Genomic DNA, 19,673 nt, shown 5'->3' with positions numbered 1-19,673 from the left:
GTTTGAAATGCACCTTTTTTTCCCATTCTAACTCCATATACAACCTCTAAAAGCAACATTTTCCAGCTTATGGATACGCCCATTGATCCTCAATGTGATAATGCACAGTGAATGTAGGATTGTTATGGAAAGTTAGTACAGTGTGTAATAGTGTGGCGTTTTATGATGATCAATGCAATTTTTAAAGTGGCATATTGGATTAAACTAGAGACTCTACTCTTTTGACTCAAACAGGTTTTAATGTGAAAACGTAAGCTTGTTTCTTTCCAGATGTAGTTTTTTTGCCTTTCCCTGAAAGACAAACTTGGCTGAGATTGGCACCATGTTGTTTTGTCACAAGGTTTAACTTTAATGACAGCCTAGAGTCTCCTGAACTGAGATCAGTTGGTTTTTAAAAAAATTTATTCAGCATACATAGCCTATAGCGAAACCAAAACGTAATGTCCACACATGTGGATGCGGGTTCTCACAAGGTTAATGTATTGTCTTTAGGATGATCAACTTCTTATGAAGATAAATCTTTGAGATAGATAAAAATAAGTAGTTTATGAGAGATGGCAAAAACAGTACTTGTGTTTATTGTGCATTTTCATAATCGTCAGACAATCTGTCTATTTTTCTCTGCCTTCTGAAGTTAAATACACAGTTTTCATGACAGAGATTAAGATATTTAGTTGTGACATGGCTTTAAAATTGAATCTAAGCAAAGAGAACAACAATGCTATAATTCAACGCTAAATCTACTCAATGGAGCAATGCAAGCTTGACAGCAGCAGTCAAACAAGACACTGAGCTATACACAGTGCGACACACGATTCACATAGATTAATGATCAATACTGTTGAATACATTTATTCAACAAGCGACTTTCAGTGCAGCTAGACAATTCAGGGGACATTTAAATAACCGTTTTGACTCTAAAAAAAAGGCCAGATTGTATAGCCACATAGGTTTTACAAGGCTGCAATGATGTGGGTTATTTTGGGTGTACATTGGTAACATGTGGGCGTACTCTACACACATACAGATTTAAATGGGGAAAAAACAAGCAATAATAAACAAAATAATATTAGAAACTCTACAAACTTCAATCGCTCATTTCACACACTTTCATTTATTTGTGGACGATGCCACACTTAAGTATTTATACGGGCATCATAGATGAAAACTCACCACTAGTAGAGTATTGATGACTGAACTTTAATCAATAATTTGTAATTCACTAGCTGCCAAACATAAATAATAAGTAATAGCTTGCATTGGTTGTCCATTGGGATTGGTACTCACTTTCTGAACTGTAGTCAGCCATGTTTCATTTCACCACAGCTCCTGAGGGAGTAAAAAGGCAGCTGAAGGTAATTAAATAAAAGATGGACCACTCCACATTCTGTATGTCGCTGAAAATACTTTTATTGATTCGGAGGGAAGCTACATTTCAAAGGGAGACTATACTATCCTCGCTCTGCAGCAGTTACCTCTGTTTTGTATTTTCGGACTTTACATTCTAGCTGAATTATAATAGAATTATAATGCATTCATTACAGACCATTTCTTGCTGAGGCTTGGAAATCGATTGTGCTTTAGCTGTTAGGTGCTAATGGAAGAAATTTTCCATGAGTTCCGTGCACCTATATTTCTGACGTTTATCTTGACATCATCTTTTGTTTTAAATGTGGTTATTAATTCCTTTGGCTGTACTTGAGAACAGCAAATCTCTTTAGGTTTGGGTTTTTCAGGGTTTCAGTACACAGACTTTAATAAAGAGAAAATTGCACACCTCATCTCGGTTTGAATTGTAACTACTGTATTTATGAGCTCATAGGAACTGTGTTGATTATGTACAGTATGAGGTCGGCCTTGTTTTGCATTTTGTTTAGTAATAGCAGTTACAGTGTGAGTAAAATTCTACCGCTGCTTTTCTTGATTAATTTTTTAATTAATTTCCCAGCCTGGCCAAGCAGGCTTAGTTGGTCAGCCTACTGGTCAGCCTGACAACCCAAAACCCCTTTAAAACCAGCAAACAGAGCAGTCTGACCAAATTAGGCTGGTTTCGGCTGCTTTTTTCGGTTATTGTTTTATGTATTGTTCTTTGACTCGTCCACCCATTGTCAGTTGATTGAGCACAAAACTGTCAGTGATGTCTCAAGCTCTTAGATTTTTTTTTAACTCATAGTTCAGCAGTTTAGCATATTTGCAACATCCATTTTTCATGTTGTCCCTCTTTTTCCCCAGACACTAAACTCTGTGACACCTCATCTGGATGTCGAGGAGTGCAGCATCGCATTGTTACCACGAAACCGGGAGAAGAACCGAAGCATGGATGTTCTCCCACCGGACCGGGCCTTGGCCTTCCTGGTGACCACTGAGGGCGAGAGCAACAACTACATTAATGCTGCCCTGATGGACAGTTTCCACCGGCCTGCTGCCTTCATCGTAACCCCCCACCCGCTACCCGGCACGACGTCTGACTTCTGGAGGCTGGTGTTTGACTACGGCTGCACCTCTGTGGTCATGCTGAATCAGCTGAACCAGTCCAACTCTGCCTGGGTAAACAAGAGTGAAACTGGGATGGGGTTAAAGGGCAGTTCACCCCCCCTCCCTCCCAAAAATGCCATGATTAATTGGAATAAAAAGTTATGAAGTTACCAACCTGTATGAGTTTCTTTCTTCCATGGAGCACAGAATTTTGAAGAATGTACTGGTTGCTTGGAATTTTTTGGAAGCTTTCAAGCAACAAAAAGTATGTAAAATACCATAAAAATGTCATAAATGTGGTCCATTACTCCTTGGTGTGTTGATGACAGTTCATGACAGAAGTAGCAATATCTGATTTGTGGATGAATCGTTTATTCTTTTTTTGAAATTCAGATCAACTGATTAATTGAACAGATCAGGCTCAAAAGAACGATTTGTTAATGAACAGTTTCTCATGAATGCCAAGGACAGCTGCTGTATGGCGGATATTAAAATTTTCAGTGACCAAAAACATACATTTAGATATGTTCCTCACACAAAGCTAATGTGTGGCTTCAGAAGAATTGGAATACAGCAGACGTGTCATATGGAATGCTTTTATTATAGTTTTCTGGCGCTTTTGCATCCTTTTTGAAGTTTGAATGCTCCAGTCCCCCCATTATGGTAATTGCATAAAAAAGAGCAACCAGTACATTCTTCTGAATTTTTTCCTTTGTGTTCCAGCAATGAAAAAAATGTATATGGGTTTACAAAGTCATGAGGGTGAGTAGATAATAGAGTTTATGGGTGAACTATTTACTTTTCCTTTAATTCTTCTGCAGTGTCCTCTTAAATACAGCCTCGAAAAAGGACTTTTGTGAATTCAGTGGGCATTTTTCTAAATACATCTTTATCGGTTGCATATTACATCACAGCCGTTCTTTGAAGTCATTTAAGCTATTTTGTTCCCTGCTTTTCTTAATCTCCCTATGAAATGTTCTGTATTCATAAGCTTATAGTCAAGACTCATTTACATACGACTTTGAGTTGTGGAGTAGCGTTCCGGTGCTCTCCTCGATCACGGCTCGTTCTGAAAGCCTTGATGTACGCTAACATGCCTCCAAGTTACTCAGTGTCACTCTCGCAGTCCCTCTGTTCATTTTTCTCTCTGTGGTGGATTAACGTCTATCTCGCTGTCATTTTCTCTTGCTCTCTCTTCTTCATTCACTTGATTGCTCTCTGTGGTCCATAAGTATTAATATTTATCACCTCGCTTGCTCCACTGTCATTAATGTTCTCCCTCTTTCTTGCATTCTTTCTCACTGAGTCTCCGTCTGTTGAATTTCAGCTCAGTTCAGTTCTTTGTTTATGTTTTATATGTATGAATGTTACATATGAATGTAGCAAGTGCTACAAAGATATTTTTAAAGACTAATCAAAATATTGATTTGAGGTTTGGTGTGTAACATACATGTTATGAAATTACGTCTTTTTTTATTTACAACATTTGTAGTTCTTTAAATTTGATTCTGACCATGTAGTACTATTGTTTGGATTGTATATTTGTTTCTTCATATTGTATTTTTGGGTTTGGCCTCTCACTATCCTGAACTTTCAGTAAGGCATTTATAATTAGCTGAAACGTGCTGAAACTGAATTCACTGTAATCGAATGGGACAAAAACAATTAAACCTAATCCCTCTACAACCCCCTTGCCCCTAGGACCTCTTTCCCTCCAGAACCATTTTCCCTAACAAACCTCATTCCCTCAATAACCCATTTTCCTTCAGATCCCACTCTTTCTAGAACCCTTTTCCGTCAATAAATCTGTCTCTCTCTAGAATTCCCTTCAGAACTCCATGTCCCTCTAGAACCCCTGCCCTCTAGACACTTTTTCCATCAGAACCATTTTCCCTTCAGAACCCTTTTCCCTTCAGATCTAATTCCCTCTTGAACCCCTTCCTCACCAGAACAATGTTCCCTTCAGAACCCCTTTCCCTTCAAAACCCTCTCCCTCTAGATCTCATTTTACACCACAACCCATTTTGAACCAGAATAATTTCCCTTCCAGAACCCCTTTTTCCTCTATAACCCTTTTCTCACCAGAACCCATTTCCTTTCAAAACTCCCTTTCCCTCTAAAATCCCTCTTCCTAAAGAACTCAGTTTCCTTCTAAAACCCTTTTCTCTCAACAACCTCTTTCCATTCAGAAAGCCCTTTCCCTCTAGAACCCCTTTCTCTTTAGAACCCCCCTTTCTCTCTTATTTCCAAACTTTTCAATTAAGAAACTATACTTCTAGAAAGTGTTTCTTTGAATCTGGAGAAATTATTCAATACATTTCTTGAAAGACATTTGATCTTTAAAAATTTAAAGAAAGGACCTCATAATGCCACATTTTTAGCATTGTGTATGTCTCCCTTATTCATTCCTCTTCTATGTCCATCCATCTTTCTTTTTCTTTCTAGCCTTGTATGCAGTATTGGCCTGAACCTGGTCTTCAGCAGTATGGCCCTATGCAAGTGGAGTTTCTGTCTATGTCGGCAGATGAGGACATCATCACCCGACTTTTCCGGGTCAAAAATGTGACAAGAGTGAGTTTCATTACAGACTAGTCATAATAATCTCCTCCATTTAAAGTTTTTTTATATATATATATATATATATATATCATTCCAGTAATCGCATGCTATAGCTAGTCATTAAAGTGTTAGTTCATCCAGAAATAAAAATTCGCTCATCATTTACTCACCCTCGTGTCATCCCAGATGTGTACGACTTTATTTATTCTGCAGAACACAAAAGAAGATTTTAGAAGAATATCTCAGCTCTGTAGGTTCCTACAATGCAAGTGGATGGTAACCAAAACTTTGAACCACCAAAAAGCACATAAATGCAACTTGACCAAAATAGAACAACATTTTTCTCTGTAAATCTCGCCATTGCTGTCTCCAGGAACCATCATGATTTCAGGCTCGATTACACTTCCTAGTGCTTGACGCCTGTGTGCTAATTATGATCATCAAGGAGACTGCTAATACAAAGATTTATTTTGAAAAGGAGTTATATTTTTCTCACCCAAAACCCATTGGATCACATTCAGAAATGGATTAGACCAATTGAGTATGGATTATTTTATGCTTCCTTTATGTGCTTTTTGGAGCTTCAAAGTTTTGGTCAAATTGTGTGGTCCTACAGAGATAAGATTTCTTCTAAAAATCTTTGTGTTCTGCTGAAGAAAGAAAGTCGCACACATCTGAGACGGCATTAGGGTGAGTAAATGATGAGAGTATTATAATTTTTTGGTGAACTATTTCTTTGATTACCTTATGTTATCATAAAGTTAATCACTTAATCATCATTGTTTTCACTCCCTTTGCTTTAATTGAGCAACTACGCAAAATTACACTATACATAAACATTTACAAATAAAGATTACTGACTTGATCCTAATAAGGCTCTAAAGGTACACATTAGATAAAGAGTCATCCAGCTGTGGTAAATGAGCCTCTTCATTTTCTTTCTAAAAATACTTTGTAGATTCAGAGTAATTTCCTGTGAGAATTCCTCGCATAACCACCGACTGGCTTTTATGATATTCTCCTACAAAACATTTTTTAAACCTTGGAACAGGTTGATCATTATCTTGTGCCCTTTAAAAGTCGGCTTAATGCCACAAGTTTAAAAAGTGTGACAAATCGGACTTGTATGCAGTGCTGTAAGCTTTGAAAATCTGTGAGTCTTTCCTCGTAGCACTTCGTATTACACTGTTGGCCTTTATGCCATGTTAAATTCAGATCACGGTTTAATGGACTACAAGATAAAGTATTATAATAAATAGTGTTTGTCAGTCCAATATAATCTGTCAGCCAATGCTGTAAGAGCAATTAAAGACCAGTGGAAAAGCTATTTCAAAATATCAATTTTCATACCATCAGCACATGACACTTCATATGGCGCCACTTTTCCAGGCAAGGACAGATGATGAAATAAGTTTTCATAAACCAGCTGATTTGAAAAATACATTAATGAGCATGCCTCAGAGGGTCATTTATGACTTTCAATTTGCCCCAGCTTGTCATTAGTGTAAAGGCTAATTTAGTTCTGTTTTGCTCTGTGAATATCTGATAGCAGTGTTGTCTGCCTAACTGACATCTGCATTTTTCTCTCTGCTAGATGTACCTTTTACGGATGCCATATTGTTTAAATTGCTCTGGCGTGCAGTTTGTCTGTGGAACATTAGAAGCTAAGGCGATTGAGAGTGGAAATGACATTGCTGGCACTACAAGAATTAAGGAAGTGTATGGATAGGCATGTTTGTGATTGAGGGTGCATTTGTGTGTTAGTGAATGTTAGCGTTACCTGTGAATGCAGATTCGGTTAATTCTAGCGAAGGAAATGGACTTGCCATAGGACGTTTCTAGTTCAGTGCTATTTTACCTGTAAAATTCTAGTTATTGAATTGCATACTATTACCATACTACTTTTACTATTGCTGCAATATACAGTATGTATACTGTGCACACTTGCCCTTTCTTTTTTAATGTGATAGATGAGCCAGAACTAATATCAGCTGCAATTATGTGATCGGACTGCAAAATGTTAAGACATATAGATATAGTTTTTTTTTTTTGTTGCAAAAATTTTATTAAAATGGAAAATAACCAAGATGATAATTGAACTCTACTCGCTTAAATGAACATTGAGGTCATGTGATGCAGACGATATGCTTGCAGTCTCCCAGTCTGGCCAGGCTAGTCTGTTTTTAGGGGGTTTTTAGGCACTTTTCAGCTGTTCTGGCTGGTAGACCATCTAGACTAGCTTAGACCAGCAAACCAAGTTAGGCTGTTTTAAGCTGTTTTAGCAGGGTAATATTAGGACTTAATAAATAAACATCATAATTAGACTGGCATCTGTTTTGCTGTGTGTGCCTTGTCAATTGTTTTCAAAGCGGTGAACCGTAATGTCCAATGTTTTTAAGATTGTTCAGCTATGGTCAGCTATGCACTCACTTTACCCCAGCAACCCACGGGCAGTTTCGGGGTGTGCCTCAGGGCTGTATATTAATTCTACCTGTGTTTTGAGCCAGAGCAGGCATGTACCAGGGTCTTTTTTGTTTCTCTCTTACCCAAGTAGGCTCATTCATCACAACCTAAACACTGCTGACTTGGCACTGCTGAGACCTCAGCATAGGGAACAGCCCTACTCTACTGTACACATTCATAAACAAGCCCAAATGCGCAGCTGGTGATGCATTACTGATCATGACCTCTCCTCTCCCTTGTCTTATCCACGTAAAGCTGCAGGAGGGTCAGCTGGTAGTGTGCCAGTTCCAGTTCCTGCGCTGGTCGGCATATCGTGACGTACCTGACTCCAAAAAGGCTTTCCTCAACCTGCTAGCCAGTGTGCAGAAGTGGCAGAGGGAGTGTGGGGAAGGTCGTACCGTGGTCCACTGCCTGTGAGTAGCATTACGACATTTACGACTCTACTTCAGCTAAATTAATTGTGTTTTTATATTTGTGAATATATCAAACACTGGGTATTACCGTAGTTTGATAGAGCAAATATTTATAAAAACAAGTCCTACTGAATTTCATTTTAAACAACACCTTTTACATGTTTTTGTTTTGTTTGAAAAGTGGGGTTGCCTGTTTCAATTTTACCCGTTTTCAAAGCTTATAGATTGGCTTTTGTTTTTCTATGATTCTTGTGACTGTTTTTCAGTTGCTCAGGATTTGTCACTGGAGGGAATTTATAACAGTAATGAGATACACTGCCAATTCTCTTTATAGGGTCCAGAAGCACTTTAATTTGCTCTGTGTTGATTTAATTTCCCCAATGTTTCACATAGATGCTTCTGGTTTGTATGATGATCTAGATAATGTTTATTTTTGATCAGTCATTAGTGCCTGTAGGAGAAAAGTTCTTGTTTTGTGCTGGGTAAGATAGTTTTGTTTTTTTGATTTACAGATTTTGATTTTTTTTTTTAAACAAAATCTTTAAAAAATTTTTTTAAATGTTAACAAATTAAAGGTGCTGAAAACAATTTTAGCATTCTGAAGCTTTCACATGACTGAGCCGTTGAATTATCCACGCCCCCTCATTCCAAAACCCCGCCTACAAAAGATCATTTTGAGACCAAAACCCAACAAAAGAGCAGCACTGTTTGTTCACAGTGGCACAATAGCACCCTCAACTAACAAACTGTGGTGTAGTGGTCTAAGTACATAACTGGTAAACTGGTAATCAGAAGGATGCTGGTTCGAGCCCCACCGCCACCACCATTGTGTCCTTGAGCAAGGCACTTAACTCCAGGTTGCTCCAGGGGGATTGTCCCTGTAAAAAGGGCTCTGTAAGTCGCATTGGATAAAAGCGTCTGCCAAATGCATAAATGTAAATGTAATCATAGCCTTGATGATCCACTTCAAATACAACACTGTGAGAATGAGCAAAATGGTTGACAGGTGAAAAGCGTCAATGTCCACAGTCCGCAGACACATATTTGTTTTGTGTTTACAAAGTCTATAGCAGTCACAGAGACTAGTGAGATATCTCAGGACACTTGTTTAATTAATATCTTTAAGGGAGTAGGAAAATGTTTTGAATACTTTTTCATTAAAAAATCACTTACAGCACTGTGGCAGGGTGGAGGGTGGGGCCAGGTTGTGATGCACAGGTGTCGGACAGCTGTCCGTAAATCTCTCTCTCTGTCACACTGCAGCTTCCAATCAGTCTTTATCCCTCTGTGAGGCTTGATTAGCCTGATTAGGGGCCGGGTGTGCAGAATCACAACCCGACCCGCCCTCCGCCCTGTGACAAGCACCTATATGCAATATCACATAGACATAGTAACATAGTTGTGTCTGTTTTTACTCTTTTTACTCCACAAAAGAAAATAGTTCCAAACAAAACCAAAGCAGAATCAGCGTGTTGCAGAGCAATGCACAGACTGACAGCCCGTCCTAAGACAGACAAGTGAAGTGATACAGACAATTAAGTGCCCCAGTGTTGTTATACTAAATTAAAAAATAACAGATTTCCTGATTCAATTTGATGGTTCACAAGCTCTCGATTCGATTCAATTCTGATTCTTATAGGTTATTTCAATATATATATAATCCGATTTCAATGTGATTCAATATCGATTCAAATAGGTTTATTTCAGTTATAATGTCCCTTTTGCTTACATATTAAATTAATTATTTTAACTAGGTACATTAAGAAAATATAAATTGTACTATATATATATTTTAATACTTTTCATCATTTTGGTCACATTTTGTCTTTTTTTAAATGAACAAATAAATGTATTCAATCAATAAATAAGATATAAAATGTAATGTATTTTTTATACATAGCTATTGTTATATTGCATAATTTGTACTATTTACAAGTATTTACATTGATTTGTTGAACACATGCTAAAACTGTTACTGTCTCTTTAACAAAAAATGACATTTTTGTAAACAGCGCCTTTAAATGAGCGCATTTTAACTAGAGAGGGCTCAAATGGCTTTACCTCTGTGCATTGCATGATTAGAATTTGTTGATCAACAACTGACTAAAGAACAGAAAGGGTATTAAAAGAGACTGTAGTCAACGGCAAATGGGTTACGTGGATCTCGTCATTGGACACATTACACAGAACAGTTTTTTCTCTCAACACGCTGTGAAAAGATCTCTCTACTGAACAATTCACATATTCACTTTAGTCATTTGCAAATGCGAGTGATTTCTGCTCATTGCAGTAGACGGTTGCGTATACAGTAAAAGATCATTCTTGGGATTTAAGATCATTCAAAGGAAGATCGTGCGTGATTAATAGTAAAAACTATATTTTTACCCACCCCTAGTCACTTGTCCAATTAGATTAGAAGAACGGAACTAACTGTTGGTTATTAAAACTGTTAGTTCTAATATTGCTAGTGAAATAAGGAAGTCATACTTTGTAAATCTCTGTTTTGGTTTAATTATTGTTTAGCATTCTGTCCATGGCTTTCTGCAACACTGACACAACCCCAACTGTGTATTTTTTGTACAAACATAGGTTTTAAATCCTGTTAATCAGGTACCAAATGGTGATAAAATATAAATGAGGAATCTAGCTTAATTTCCATTAATGATGCGATGTGATGTGTTAAATTACCTTGTTTTTCACTTCTGTCATATGTCCTCTGTAGTATACCATTGAGTGCTATTTCCCCAAACCAGTGATGCAAACAACAGATTTGTTTTATTTGCACAGCAAGAGATATGTTTTGTTTAGCAGGTGCAGTTGTACTTTTCATCAGTAATGCAGGTAATGGCAGACCCATGTGTCAGCGTGTATTTAAATGTTTGAAATAATATCGTTTTGAATCTACTGACATTTTGTTCTATGAAAGTTCTCAGATAAAAATTATTTAATGCTAATATCCTTATAAAATGTATTCTACACCATTAGAATGCTGGTCACGGTCTTCTTATCTGTATCTGCTGTGACCCCTATCTCTGTTTGCCAGTGAACCAGATAAGAGATAAACATACCCAAAATAATGAATTCCTGTGTACCTTCGTAAATAAATGATAAACATAAATTAACAATTTCAAACAAACAAAAAACTAATGAACAAGTTAAAGATGAAGTGTGTAATCTGTGCTATCAGTGCCACTGCAATTGTATTGCAAAAATAATATCTGTTTTCAAACTGATTTCCCAAACACTCTTCCTGTCTCTCATTGGTCGGCAAACAGATAGGCTCGCCCCAAACTAACACTAATGGTTGAGCAAATGTTGCTGTGTCAGGTTAGTTGGGATACTCAAATAAACAGCAATATTTTGATACAACCATAGTGTTTTCACCACACTTTTCAGGGGAATCTACCTAAAAATGGTTTACTTGTTGTTGTCTCTGCATATTAAGGTGGTGTATAAAAAAAAAAAAAAAGGATTTTAACATTGAAAAAAATACTCATCTCCACTATCACAAAAATGAAATATTTTCTAAACGTCTCGGTTACTGTTGTAACCTCCATTCCCTGATGGAGGGAACAAGACGTTGTGTCAAGGTAATGACACTAGGGGTCACTCTTGGGAGCCCCAAAAAACCTCAGATCTTTGAGAAAAGGCCAATGAGAATTGGCAAGTGGTATTTGCATGCCACTCCCCTGGACATACGGGTATAAAAGGAGCTGGAATGCATCAATTCATTCAGGTTTTGTGCTGAGGAGCCGAGACAAGGTTCCGGACATTTCAGTGGGTAGTACAGCGTTATGGCAAGAGGGACACAATGTCTCATTCCCTCCATCAGAGAACGGAGGTTACGTCAGTAACCAAGACATTCCCCTTCTGTCACTCACTCGACATCGTATCTATGTAGTGACATTAGGGGTCCCTATACAAAACGCCACAAAAGCTAAACTGTGTTACGCAAACTGCCGATGCATGTGCAGAGGTGGGAGCAAGTCACACATGTTCAAGTCACAAGCAAGTCTTAACCATCAAGTCTTGAGTAAAGTCTCAAGTGCAGTGCAGACAAATCAAGCAAGTCAAGTCATGTCAGTGACTCACTTCAAGCAAGTCAAGTCAAGTCCTGATGAGTTTCAAAACGAGTCAAGCCACAGTACTAAAAAATACAGGTTAATTTTTTTAAATAAATATTTATTTTTGCTCTGAAAAGATGAACTTATATATCTTTACATACATTTTTTATTTGAATTGTATAACAGTAATGTGTTATACAATATATATATATATATATATATATATATATATATATATATATATATATATATATATATATATATATATTTACATGTTCGAAATTCTAAATCTTTATATCAAAAGGAGATTATTTTGGGAACTCGACAATCAACTATCATTTTGGTGTGTTGTGAGTGCAGCGTTAACTGCGCAGATGCAGATAAGTGGTGCTAGCCGGTTTACATTTTTATATATTAATTAATTGATGTCGCAATATTTTTAAACACATTTCATTACGGTTTATAATGAGTTATTGAAAATAATAATAATAAAAAAAATTAAGTCATTATTGAGTCATGAGTTCAAGTCAAGTCCAGTCTGGAGTCACTGGTTCTCAAGTCAAAGTCAAGTCAAATCATTTTCTTCATTTAGTCAAGCAAGTCACAAGTACTTAAATTTGCGACTCGAGTCAGACTCAAGTCAAGTCATGTAACTAGAGTCCCCACCTCTGGTTATATGGCTGGAGCCTTTTAACGCTCATTATATGCGCTTATTTGCGCTTATTTCACGGGGATAAGACCCCGCGAAGACCATATTCTGCACTGAAGGGCAGGTTAACATGTGGCAAATACATCACATGGGCTCACAGCTGCACATGGAAGAGGCGAGGTGGTAGGTCCTGCCTCGAAGGAGAGGAGCTCTACAAACACAGTGACCGGGGCAGAGAGGACTCTGCTCAAGGGAGACACAGGTGTAGCAATAAGGAAGACCGTACCACGGAAAATACATCACAGGGGGCTACCGAGGTAACCGGCACCTGTGGAGCACCTACCCTAGTACAGGGAATGTTAGCACATGCACTGGGCCTGACTACGAATTCCTCCGCCAAATTAAGTAAGCCAGAAGGTTAGGGAGGAAGGGAATCCAGGGTTCATGATACGTGCATGGGAGAGAGAGAGCGCACATCTTCGCCTCATGGATGGGAAAGGGGCTATATGCAAGCGATACACCCGCCCAGCTGTCCTGCGCAACCAAACTTACCTGTTCATTCCTGAAAAAACACGAGATGAGACCGGCTCAACCCGGAGATTGTAAAATCTCGAAGGTATTGGGTGTTGCCCAGCACGCTCTTCTGCATATGTCTGCTAGAGAGGTGCCATTGGCCAGTCCCCACGAGGATGCCACAATCCTTGTAGAGTGTGCTTATATTCCCATTGGGGTGGGCACGGCCTGGGCATGCCAATGCGTTAACATCCACAATTCAGTGGGCAAGCCTTGATTTGGAGACAGCAATCCCTTTCCGCTGTCAAAGTAGACAAAGCGCTGCTCAGAGCTTCTAAAGCTCTGTGTGCAATCCAAGTAGATGTGCAAATCACGCACCGGACACAGCAACAAAAAGACTGGGTCTGCCTCCTCACGGGGCAGGCTTTGGAGGCTCACCACCTGATCCCTAAAAGTGTTTGTGGGAACCTTGGGCACATAGCCCAGTCGGGGTCTCAGGATCACATTTTCGCTAACAGAGGACGCTTGCAGGTCCCCGACCCTCTGATAGAAGTGAGTGCGGTAAGGAGGGCAGTCTTCAATGAGATGGCCTTCAACTTGACGGACTCAAATGGAGCTCCCCGTAGGCCCCGAAGGACCACGGAGAGGTCCCATGAGGGAAAGAGGCACAGCCTAGGAAGATTAAATCTCCTTGCTCCTCACAGGAACCTGAGGATCAAGTCGTGCTTCCCTAAATACTTCCCATCTACTGCATCGTGGTGTGCCGTAATAGCAGCTACATACACCTTCAATGTGAAGAGGTACGGCCGCCCTTCCGTAGAAGGACCACGATCTCCGAGCTGAGGGATTGTGTTCGGACAGTAAAAGGTGTCCCCCACAACCTCATTAGCTCGCTGTGCACCTCTGGGAAGAAAGGGACCGATCGTCAATCGGTGGCCCGGGCAAGCATGGTGGTCAGATCCGCGTCGGCCTCAGACTGGGCCCAATCGAATCCTCAGCGTCTGACATCACCAAGGCGCACTCTGATGCAGCGATCAAAATCTCATCCATCTCTCGAGCTCTGAAAGAGACATTAGGCTGGCACTGCCTGTCTCATCCCAGAACAAACGAGCATGCTGGGGAATGAGTGGTCATTCGAACCCATTGGAGCCCCCTATTCAGCTCGCTGACACACAACCGCTCGGCTCCGAAGAAAATATCTGAATGAATGGATGCATTCCAGCTCCTTTTATACCCGTATGTCCAGGGGAGTGGCATGCAAATTCCACTCGCCAATTCCCATTGGCTTTTTCTCAAAGATCTGAGGTGCTTTTTGGCTCCCAAGTGTGACCCCCTAGTTTCACTACGTCGAGTGATTGACAAAAGGGGAACAGCAAGTTCACTCATACCTAGTGGCTGTGGCCAAAATCAATGAACTCAGCCGAGGTGTTAACATTGTCATTATCCTTTTTACTGCCCACTCCACCTTCCCCGTGGCTTTTGTCTCCCCTCCTGCCTACCAAAGCATCTCATCTCGAACTCCAGACACGAATTCCCTTCCCATCGCCCCCCCAGAAGTACATCACTCATGGCTGTCACACAGTGTTACCAACCACAGGCAGAGGGAAGAGATTATGGAGATGAAATCAATTATGCTTTAATACAGAACAGCGCAGCCCTTTCTCAGCACTAAATCCAGACCTGCCAAAGCACTGACTGCGATTGATTATCTCAGCATTGCCTCATCTAGCTGCCGCCACTGTGCCATACGTGTACATAGCAGAAGGCCTTTGGGATCTTCAAAAGCTTTTGTATGCCTCCTGTGCAGGGTGGTTTCATATTAACTGGATGTGTGAAATTTCTCTTGAAAACTGAGTATCTGTATGCAGGTATGCTGTTTGAATGCTATTCTCAATGTATGCCTCTTTTGTGCATGTTACAGCTGTGTTTTGTTGATTGTGTAGGAATGGTGGTGGCCGCAGTGGAACATACTGTGCCAGTAACATCCTGATGGAGATGATCCAATACCAAAACATGGTGGATGTCTTCTATGCTGTCAAAACCCTTCGTAATGCTAAGCCCAACATGGTAGAAACACTGGTAGGTGTAAAATGATATAAAATTATATTATAGTCAGCATAAGGAGGAGACAGGCCTCTTGTTGAAAATGAATATGAGAAATCTAAATGCTCAACATGGCAGTTTAGGAAAAAAGTCACAGAGGTCAACCGATATATCGATAGTCGATATATAGTCAAATAGTTTTTGGAACTATTTGTTATTTGCAAAAATAAGCACAAATAGTGGACATTAGTTTACTTTTATTCTTTTATTCCTCTGTGTTCTCTGGAACATATTGTTCATACAGTATTTATTAGCCCATATGACAGTGTTTACTTTATAGTCTTTCTATTGTAATACATTGTAAATTATTGTATAATTGATTGTAATGATTGAGTGCATGTTTTGTTTCCTTCATGTGTTTGTGTAAGCTGGAAGCACAGATATGCAACATTAGAGTCCCTGGTGTAGTTCAGGGTTGTTTATAGTTAAAAGTTAAAAGTATTTATTTTTTTCGGGATATTATTTAGATTTTGGATTGCATAACAAACTGCATCTGGGATTTTATACTGTGCCCATCACAGTAATGAAAGACTAAGAATTTGTTTTTCAACATGCTATAAATACATTTTCTGCCTTTATTACAACCTTAGTTATTGTCATCCGCAAAATCCACAATCGGTCTATATATATATATATATATATATATATATATATATATATATATATATATATATATATATATATACCAGTTTAAGAGGGATACCAGCCTGGTGTATTACCAAGATGGCTGTTGACATTGTATGTTGCTAAACACATGTATTAATGTAAATATCAATTCATTCACTCATTAATTTAGTCATAATGACCTTGTGTAATGTTCAATAGCATATTGTGTGCTAATCAAAAGGTAAGTCACATGCCATGTGAAAGAAATAGGAGTGAATTATAGCTGTAATTCTCTAATTTTCTGTGTCTGTGTTGCATAGGAGCAGTATCGTTTCTGTTATGAACTGGTTTTGGAGTATTTGGACTGCTTGGAGGTCAGATAGCGGACTCCCCCTCCCCAACCCAGCCCAAGCTAACAACCATGCATGGAGCAGGACCACTGGCAGACTCACTCTCATAACCTGATCTCCCTTTGCACCTCGCTCCCCTTCTTTCTGTCATCTTTCCCTTTGAGGAAGGAGATGATGCAAAGACAAACCCAGGGAGTAGATTTTTTTTTCACATTCGCCCCAAACATCTAAACTTGCTACACTCTCTGTTGTCGTGGCTATTTTTGTTTTTGAGTATTTTTTAAGCATATTGTTTCCTTATAGCTGTTCTGCAAAAATGTTCCAAAGCTTGGCTTGGTGCAGTGTGTTTGGTTTACCTCTGCTTACAGAGACTGTGAGCTATTTCTAATAACAGCAGCTTTAATTTTACATCTGCCTGTTTCTCTCTTGCTGGCTGGACTGAAGAGCCGAAATAAACATCACTTGGAGGAGGACTATTCATGTGCAGCTCAGTAGAGCTATGAGTCTAGAGTCTGTACCATGGCCCCTAAAAGGAGTCGGGCATCTGCCATACCCCTTAAAAGGAGCTAAATGGAAAACACACACACACACACACACATGCATGCACAAATGCTCATATACACACTTACACACTGAACCAACCAGCAGACAGGTTTCCATCAACTGCCTATCAAGACATTGATTCCTTCGCCTCAACTGTACGACCAGTGTTGAACTAAGGCCTTGGGACTGCATAGCAATCGCAGTGTTTTAAACTATTGCCTCTGAAGCAACTCTATTGGTACTTCTATCAACTGGATACTGAATTTGTTCCTATGTACATGGTGCCATATGTCTCAAGAGGAGTGTCAACGGAAAACGTGGCTGCCCCACTGTGACTTTCCTTGTAGTGGCTGTTGTCTTTTTTCCACTCACCTGTATATAAACTTAATGTCTGCTTGAAATCCCTTAATTCTTAAGGTGTAAGTCTCAAGTGCTAACAGTGGCCCTGTGTGCTTAAAGCAAAGGAAGTGCATTAGCAAAGGGGCAGACGTGATGGCATTCTCAAGCTGGCGATGGATTACAGCCTGACCTTTATCTTCTCACTCAATAGTTTTGAGAGAGCGCAGTTAATAGTCTTTTTACAACAGTGCTGAAAACGGAAACAGAGGTGATGCAGTGTCGGAGGTGGAGAAAAAGACGCAAGCAATCTGCTTCTTTTCATTATAACTATTTATCTGACTGACTTGTGTACTTTGAGTGGATTTTGTTTAACAATTGTGAGTGTACAGCAGAATCCTGGGCTCAAGATTCTTCAAAGCATCCCTTTAATTTTACACATCCACTGTCAATTTCTGTTCCATTTCAACATATCATCAGTTTTATTTGGTGTTTTCCTCTAATAGCCTGGTAAAACAGATGGTTAACACTCTGCTGGTGCTTTCCTGTAAGAGGAGACAGCCATGGTGATAAAAATGCTAAGTACCAATTTAAACTATTTACCGCCATTTAAGCTGAAGTGTGTCATTTTTACACCCCTAGTGTCACTAAAAGTAATTGGAAATATTTTTTTCAAACAGGTCTCCCGATCACTCCCCCTGTTTCCTATTTGTTGAAAAAAATGGATAGTCCCACCCCAATCTCAAATCATTGCTTGAGCCAATGTTGTTGTGTGGAAATGTACGGATGCTCAAACTAACTATTGTTTGGATAGTGCCACAGAGGCAGTGTTTAAATTATTATAATTTTTTGTCAAGAAATCAGTCTATAAATGGCTTGCTTAATAGTTTTATGCATATTAAGCTGAGAAAGGAGAAAGTATTTTTGACATTAACAAAAATCACACTTCAGCTTTAATATACAATAGTTTCAACAACAAGCACAAAATCAAACAGTCTGAGATGATCTACTCTAATCCGTGTTAGACACACACTCCACTGAAATTGTTATGACCCCAGCTGTGAAATGTACTAAATTGCCATATCAGCAAAATGCCAAGTTAGCAAGCCACAAAAGTGTGCTCCCAATGAGTTCATTCAGTACTCTTCATACAGCATCTCAAATGTCAGCTAAACCCAGTCCACAGTGAGCCCATCACAGATTATCACAGCCTGAGATGCCTGATGGTGTTAACAAGCTAGTTAAGATAGAGCAGTCTGTGATCAGATAGGGGTGCTCTATCTGTGTGTCACTTATTTCAGTACAATGTCTTTAGACCATTGGATTTTTTTGGAAAGTGCCTGGACACTCAAATTTACAGTGGAAAGTATGTGTAAATATAGATGTATATTTGTGTTTTGTGAATAGTTTGTGAATAACGCTTGTTTGGACAGATTTTAAAAGTAATAGAAAGAGTTGAATGTACTGTATACTGTAAGACATTCTATTTTCTAAATATGCCACCAGAAGATCTAACACATCCACAGTCAAATGCGGATGATCTCTAAAAGCCATTCCAAAATCACCCCTTCAGAAGGCCCATTTAGTCACTTTAAACCCTCTTATAATTGTTTTTTGCCATGCTCATTCCAAAGACATTAGCCATATTATAATTGTAGTCAACTCCACTAAAACCGCATAACTGTTCCTAGTGTCTCGCTTTGAGAGAGCAGGGGACTTTTGCCTTGTGCTGAAACAAATGTAGAGCCAGGTCCTTGTTTTTTGTGCGTTTTGTTTGTTTATTTGTTTCCTTCCAAGTGTTTCTGTATTATACTGAATGAACTGAAAAAGAACTGTGTTTTTGACCATGTGTTTGTCGGACAGGAAGAGGACATGTAGGCCATGGGGAACTGAGGGTTGGGGTGGGACGGGGTGTTCAAACAATAATAAAATGTTCTGGAAAGTTGTTTTTTATGGTTCATTCATTTATTCAAGCCCCTTTTTGTAATTATGGTAATCATAGACCAATATGTCAGTTAGACTAGTTTTTAGGGACAACACCCCACAGGGGCAGAGCCTCTATTGAATATGCTAGTTCTTCTGACTATTATTATTCCTACTATAAAGTAATTGCATTAATTCATTATTTTGTAATTAGATTACACCCAACACTGGCTACATATAAGCAAATTGGTGAACCATTTATTTTAACCGGTTCACAGTCTGAACAAACCAATTTACTTAACCTTTTTGCAGTGTTCGTTTGTGAGTCACACTTAAGTTGTTCACAGGTCAAAATTGACCCAAACAAACTGTGTAATATTTAAAAAGAAATAATAAAAAATATGTAATAACACTTATTTCACTAAAGTAACACAAAAGTTGTGCATTTTGTTTTGTTTTTTGTCATGCATTGGGGCTCTTTGGTGGCTGCTGGAATTAAAATAGCAATTAAATTAAATTACAGATATGGTCAGTATATGGCTTCAGTGCTCAATGCATTGGCTGATCTCTATAAGCCAATGTTGTAACAAATTTCTTTTTTAATTTCTAGATAATATAAAAATATATGCATTGGTTACTGTGTGTGTGTGTGTGTGTGTGTGTGTGTGTGTGTGTG

The 19,673-nt window shown here is 38.9% G+C and overlaps 1 protein-coding gene across 7 annotated transcripts in view; it reads left to right on the top strand.

Moving 5' to 3' along the window:
• ptprub (protein tyrosine phosphatase receptor type Ub) overlaps nt 1-19,381 on the top strand; it is a 309,428-nt gene extending 290,047 nt beyond the window's left edge. For 4 of the 7 annotated variants that reach the window (XM_052147302.1, XM_052147305.1, XM_052147303.1 and 1 more), the window contains 5 exons: nt 2,233-2,547; nt 4,921-5,046; nt 7,753-7,910; nt 15,080-15,215; nt 16,166-19,381. In XM_052147302.1, coding sequence (XP_052003262.1) covers nt 2,233-2,547; nt 4,921-5,046; nt 7,753-7,910; nt 15,080-15,215; nt 16,166-16,228 — 798 coding nt within the window. In that variant the 3' untranslated portion in view covers nt 16,229-19,381. The remainder of the gene's footprint in view (nt 1-2,232; nt 2,548-4,920; nt 5,047-7,752; nt 7,911-15,079; nt 15,216-16,165) is intronic. The other 3 variants (XM_052147307.1, XM_052147306.1, XM_052147304.1) reach the window with 1 other exon arrangement.
• Nucleotides 19,382-19,673: the final 292 nt, after the last annotated feature.

The sequence above is a fragment of the Xyrauchen texanus genome, chromosome 17 (genome assembly GCF_025860055.1).
Source record: "Xyrauchen texanus isolate HMW12.3.18 chromosome 17, RBS_HiC_50CHRs, whole genome shotgun sequence".
NCBI classification, from domain to species: domain Eukaryota; kingdom Metazoa; phylum Chordata; class Actinopteri; order Cypriniformes; family Catostomidae; genus Xyrauchen; species Xyrauchen texanus.
Note: the sequence above shows the minus strand (reverse complement) of the source record. Positions and strands in the feature narration are given on the sequence as shown.